This window comes from Rhopalosiphum padi, chromosome 2 (genome assembly GCF_020882245.1).
Source record: "Rhopalosiphum padi isolate XX-2018 chromosome 2, ASM2088224v1, whole genome shotgun sequence".
NCBI classification, from domain to species: domain Eukaryota; kingdom Metazoa; phylum Arthropoda; class Insecta; order Hemiptera; family Aphididae; genus Rhopalosiphum; species Rhopalosiphum padi.
In genome coordinates, this window is record NC_083598.1 from 22,485,509 (window position 1) to 22,492,735 (window position 7,227).

At 26.8% G+C, this 7,227-nt stretch overlaps 1 protein-coding gene across 1 annotated transcript; it reads right to left on the reverse strand.

The window, feature by feature from the left end:
- Positions 1–129: 129 nt before the first annotated feature.
- On the reverse strand, positions 130–7,227 carry LOC132921429 (EF-hand domain-containing family member C2-like). The gene is made up of 11 exons (XM_060984453.1): positions 7,057–7,227; positions 6,804–6,971; positions 6,517–6,667; positions 3,400–3,620; positions 3,047–3,283; positions 2,738–2,981; positions 2,403–2,654; positions 2,144–2,319; positions 1,638–2,053; positions 368–467; positions 130–276 (listed from the first exon to the last, which is right to left on the reverse strand). Exons 1-11 carry the CDS (start codon positions 7,102–7,104, stop codon positions 196–198), a joined length of 2,094 nt encoding a protein of 697 aa, XP_060840436.1. The 5' UTR covers positions 7,105–7,227; the 3' UTR covers positions 130–195.

Sequence of the window (7,227 nt, forward strand, 5' to 3'; positions counted from 1 at the left end):
ACACAAATACACAATACATCCCGTAACGCCCTTGAATACACGTCACTGTCGCAGCAACAGCACATGTTGAGTGGTTTCCAAACAAACCAGTTTGACGCGTCATCAGTTCACCGAATCTCGCAACAATATTGGAAACCAATATAAGCGTTGAGTGGGGGAACCATATGTATGTATATTGTACTACCTAAACTGTTATTATAATAATTTCCGTAAATCGTTGACGAACTCGTCGACTCTGATAAACGCTTCGTTTGGTTTCCTGTATAATAATATGTCCTGGAGGCAAAATTATTGATAACATTTTAGCATGTTATTAAGGTTAATATATTTCTTATGATATTTATTTAAATTTATTATTCTGAACTACCTTCGATAAACCTTGTGATCCGAGAGTAGGGTTTATAGTATAATTTAAATACTCCAGCAAGTCCACGTAATTCACTTTATTTGTCTCGTGATGAGCAAATCTAAAATAAAACGTATTTTGTATTATTATGAATTATAAATTATACTTTAAGTTGTAAATCATTTATAGAACACTGATTCAATCAAAAATATTGCAGAGTTAATTTTTATCGGGTGAGAAGCATAGGCGGAGCTAAGGGAGGGCTTTGCGGGCTAAGCTACCTTAAGTTTCTGATTAGCCCCCCTCCCTAGTTATGTACCTACAATCATACATCTTATTCACAAATATACTATTTAAAGGGCATAGTAACAGTAATATTTATTTAATCTATAATTTAAAATATTTAAAAAAAAAATAAATATAATAATAATATAATATTATTATAATTTATCTATCTTTAATATTATACATTATTTCTTATTCCTTCTACATCATTTTTTTATTTTAGTTTATTTCTTCATATTTCAATATTTGTATTGCAATATAATTAGCTGCCATACGCTGAACACTGACTGATTTATTTTTATTTTTTTGTTTTTACAATACATAAACAAAATTATTTCTAACTAAACAGGAAGTTATTAATAATTATTTTCATTAAGTAATCTGGGACTTGAGTCCCCCCCCCCCCACAACTAAATTTATCAAGTTCCGCCTATGGTGAGAAGATGAAAATTTAACGAAAAAGAAAGCCAAAATGGCACAAAATTACATATTTTGTCAAAAAAACTTGTACAACAAAAATATTAAATAATAATATCGTAATTTTCGTAATATTTAATTATTAAAATTCAGACTTATGAAAAATATTTATCAAATTTAAGAATATAATTTTAAAAAATATGTACTATTACTAATATATGTACTTGAAACTTGTTACATTATATTTCTCGGTGCTAAAATCTTATTAAATAAAATCAATACATTTTCAAAATTATGTATGATCAATTATTATTTTCAAACAATGAAAAAATAAACAACAAACACATTAATAATTGTGTTTAACCAGGATAATTTACTAAAAATAACAAACTATAAAAAAAAATAATTAATTATTGTATAGGCCTAAGCCATACTATGCAAATTTAAAAATATATTATTTATGTAATGTGATTATATGAATACCTACAGTATAGTTTTTATAAATTAGTAAAATTACCCAATATTGTAAAGATTTTTTTTATATTTTTTATAGTTATAAATTGTGTATTATATATTATCATAATCTCACCTGTCTAATAACATATTTATAATTTCGGTGGAAAATGGTAGTTTTGCACTTTTTAAAGCTTTGAATGCACTACTGCGTTCAAGATATCCGTCCTTTTTATCCAAGTTTCTTTGTTTGAAATTAATTTCAAGTCCGTCGAAACCTACAAACAATTCTCGCTTCAACTCATCCTGCAAAATGCTTCTGAATAAATCGTCAGATACTTCTTTGTACTTTTCGTGCTTTTTGTACTGTAATGCCAAAACAAACATGCCATGGCGACTAAAGTTTGGAAATTCGTTCAGCATTATTTCGATAAATTCATTTCTTTCCATTTCGGTTTTATTTTGTAAATATTTTATGTGTAACGTATCAATATCTGTTTGTATTACTTTTGATATTTGATTCATTACATAATGAACGTCACTATGTGGAAACTGTTAAAAATGTATTTTAATAAGTTTTGAATTTTGAATTATAGCTAATCCATGAAAATTGATTGACATAAATACACAATGCAAACTTACTTCTTTTGGATGATCCATCATAAACCTTAACGTCCTATCCTCAACATCAATAAACACAAATTGGAAACCATCAATAATCAATTTAACACCAACATATAATTTAAATATTACGTTAAATTCATTTGGATTTTCTTTTGGAATTTTTCGTTTTGAAAAAAATCTACAACCTATTGCGCCTAAAAAGTATACAAAATCAACAAGTCAGAGGTAGGTAAGTAGGTATATATGCTAGTATGTGTATAAATTTAATTAAGCTTACCAGCAGTCTGTACGTTCATTTCAGAAACAGAAAAACTTTGGTCACTTAGAAAACATTTTACGATAAATTCTCGATTTAAATTATTCGGTTCTTTGGGTACAATTTTTGCTTTAAAAACTAAAGCTTCTATTTTTGAATGACTAAGTAGTTTATTTAAAATATTTTCATCATGACACACTGGTATAGTTTGAACATTCAATTTTTCTTTTTCTTCTATAACTTTCGGAGTGTCAATATTAGATGGAAAATTATCTAAATTACAATAATATAAATACATAAAGTAGTTGTCTAAATTTCAAACATTAAAATTATTTTAGAATATTCCTATAACCTACTCAAACCATAATCTGAATAATATTGCTTAGTAAACTCGTCACAACTAGACAAAACTATTTTTCGGCTATAAACGTCAATTTCAGCTCCCACGTATAAATTTGACCAATGATAATAAGAAGCTTGTACATCACTTAAATTACCCAAAGGATCAAAAGCGAACCATTGATTCATTGAATTTATGGCCAATACATTCAATAAATCATTTTGTTCACTAAAACCCGGTGGTTTTACATACATTTGATCCTAATAAAACAAAATCCAATGTATCATAATTAGTTATAAAGTTCTATAAAAACGGTTTAATATACTTTTGGAAGTTTTTCTCTTTTGAGAAATGTTTTTAAACCGCCATCTGAATTATGTTCAACGATCTGTATTGTATCGTCTACTAAAAAGTAACGAACTTCCAAAATGTGTAAGTCACCATCAACATTGTAACGATCATCCCAAAAACCTTTAAAATTTAAAATGCCTTCGAATCCTTGAGCTTGTTTATAGATGGGTGACATTATTTTACTCGCTGCAGGTTGTTTTTTTTTTGGTGTCTATATGTATATTATTTTTAATAAAATGCATTTATTAAAAGTAAACAAAATAATTAATAATCATATTATCAAACAATTTTAATTATAATTTATATTTTAAACAATATTAGTATTACTTTTTCTCTTCGAGTAAAATATGGGTCATCAGGCATTGACAAGTTTTCGGGTACATCAACGCCTGTTTTTTTCAAAAAATCTCTAGTGAAACTATCGGTACCAATTATTTTAAACTGTTTTCCATAGAACTCCACAGTAACTCCGACATTTAAATCTAATAGTTTATAGTAGTCGTTTTTGTTATTTGGTAACGGAATTTTATGTCGTTTTATTAAACACCCTATATTAATTAACCAACAAATTCATAATATTAAACTTATAGATACCAAACAAATAATATAGACATAATAATATAATATACATTATACGCAAGTAGTTGTAATCAAATAAATAATATCTAGCTGGTCAGTGGCGTATTTTCAATTTTTTTCTGGGGGAGGGGGATCTAATAAATCCGACGAAAAATATATTTGATTTATCAATATTGAGCGATAAAGAACGTTTTTTTGTTGTATGTGGTTCAAGAATTTATAATGTTGGAGATTCGACTGTCTGATCTGATTGACACGCAACTGGTGCAATAATAAATGATTTCAATGAACTTTGTTTTATTTTTTTTATTTGAAGACATATTTATTTCAATTCCAAACAATAAATAGATACAAGTATAAAACTATAAAAAAAACAAAAATAAATAAATTTGAAAGTATTTATTAAATAATTATTAAATGTTAGGTTTTGTCAAATATGTTTTTATAATATCACAAAATAGAAACCAATTTATTTAAAAATAAATATTCTATATTAACTAATTTTATACAACAGGTTAGTTAAAAAAAAAATCATTGCATTTGACATTGACGATTTGCAAGACGATTCTATGCAATACCTATGCATTTTCTATCAGAGACATTTATGAACCGACACACATTACAGAGACTTAGAGTACAGATAAAGCTACAGATAGATTTTTAAAGAATAAATAATATGATTTTGTATTTAAAAGTTAAGTATATAATATAGGTAATACGAATATTAAAATATGCCTCGTAGTTGAGTATTAATAATTTATTCTCAGACTCTCAGTACACGTTGACAATTAATATTATTTCGATAGCAGTTTAATATGTTGTCAACTTCGTGTTAATACCTAAAAATAATGAAATGTTAAAATTGTAGAAATATGACATTATGACAACAGTCGTCCATATCACTCGCTAATCTCTGGACTGAAAATAAATATTACGTAGGTAAAATATTACCATTTTAAACATGGTCCTTAATGAATACTAATTGGTAATTAATACATATAATTCAAGGAAAAGTTTAGTTACGCGCGGCGGCGGTTTTAGAGTGTTCGACCGCGTCCGTTGGCTAATTTTAAACTATACATATAAATATTTTGTTCACAGGAAAAAACTGCATCGTCCGCGCGTATCTACATAAATCGGGGGTTTGCAAATATGTAAGAATTTTTAGTTTTTTTTTTTTTAGAGGTTCTGGGAGGGGTCCGGGTCCAGTACCCCTGGACCTCCCCCCCCCCGTAAATACGCCACTGTAGCTGGTGGTCATAAGAACTAACTTATACTAACTTTTACTATACTAACTTACTACTCTAACTTTATTTCATTATTCAATACATTAATATAACTTAATTTTATTAAAACCAACTTGTAATTAGGTTATTAGTTTATTATTGAAAATAATAAATTATGATTCACGAATAAACACCAGTTAATAACATTTTATGCAATTTAATAGATATTATTATATGTAATTATAAACATATAAATCAAAAATTATGATATCATTAAAAGTTATCAAAAGATAGGTAGATAATTAGACATGCATTTGTATAAACTATTTAAATTCTATGTATTTATTGTCTAATCGATTATTTGTTTGACTTGTTTAATGACTGATTAAATGTTATAAATATATTATAAATAATGTTAAAAATAATAGAAGTAACATAATTCATAAATGGTTAAATACTGTAGTACGCACTACAGACCAGTTGCAGGTGTCTGGCATTCGTCTCGTACTTCGCCCACTTCGACACAAACAGAAAAAAAAACTCAAGATACAGTATCATTGCAGCGTCAAATAGTGGAACAGCACGACGTCGAGACGCCGTGTCCAAACGCTGCAGAAGAACCGTACCTTTATGTGGGTGCTACCTCACGTATGTTGTCTCCGTCTTACCAACATAACAATATAACAAGTTTCAGTTTATAAGTTTTATATAGAACCAATAATTATGTGTTGTTAGTTGTTACCTTTAATATTTGAGATAATTGACCTATTATTAAAGTGAAAGGTATAAGAACGTTATCTGCCTGCTTAGGCGTAGGCTTTTTTTCAATATTTTAATTTTAAGAAAGATATGAGTATTGTAAATATTACTGAAAATATAGTATATACCTAAAGAAAGCAAGTATAATAAATATTTACAAAACTTAATTGTAAATCCAATTTATTCATCGGCCGCTTCATTCATAATTTATAATTAACATAATTATTTGCATATATTTATTTTAAATCCATATTTAACACTTAACAGCTAACAACTGAGACTAAGTCCCCATGGTTTAAATTCCTTCTTAGCACCTATGTGCCTAAGTGTTCGAAAAAACATATAAATATAAAAATTACTTGACATTATAAGTATTTTTTTTTCGCGACAACCTTGGAATTATTTTACCTGTATCATATTTAACAATTTAAGTATGAATACATTAACACATAAAAAGTTATTAGTACCTAAGTACCTAGGTACATACTAGCATTTTTTTCCATTTGATTATTGAATAATAAAAAATATTAATACGTTATCGTTACATATCCTTGTTATTTTAGGAAATCAATACATTATGTTATTTAATTATTAGAATAATTAATTAGTAATATATATAGGTGATTAATTATAAAATAAAGTACTATGTAAATACCATCGGTAGGTACCTCCTAGTTATGTTTAATTTATTAAGTTTTAGTCAGTCTTCTAAACAAAAATTGGAAGAAGAAAATTAATCATAGCAATAATCTCAAATCAAATACTAATTTAATATTATGTATTTTAACTCATAAGTTATAATAATATATTAAATAATGTATACTTATTACTCGTGTAATGTGTAAGTAATATCTAACAATATTTTAACGAATATACATACCTTGTGGTAAACCACTGTTGATAACGACGGGTTCGACTACTTTAATTGTATCATCTTCAAGAAAATAAATTATTTTGCATTTTCTTAAATTATAGGCACAGCCAAAACTCTCATTCGCCGTACTTTTGAAATATGCATCAAATGTCAGGTTCTGGAATAAAATTGAACCCTGATTACATTAACGAATTTATATACCTACCTATTTCATGGTAACTTACAACCAAATGTCCAATTATTTATCAACATTTACATTTACGTACCTCCTATATTTACCCCTTATTGCTTACCTGTTTATCAAATACTAGCCAAGTTGGTTTTTTGGTTTCTTCGAGATCAGTAGTAGAATTAAAAACAGAATTGCATTTCTTTTCATTTTTGACGTGTAATGATCTAATAATATGTACACCGCTCATAATGTCAAAATCTGGCGTCTTCGGATATCTCGTTTTTATTTCCTTGTATATTTATAATTTAATTATATTAAATTGAATATGTTTATAAGAAAATTAAATTTTTTTTGTAAGATATAAAATTATTTACTTTATTAGAAGTTTGAAATCCTGGTATCATTGGTAATTTAAAATTCATTGTAATGCTTAGTATTATTCAATACTTGATACACTATTAAATTAAAAACGAACTATACGAATATAATTAAGCCTTTATAATATTAAACAAAAATATTTAATTTTATTTAAGCACACTTTTAAA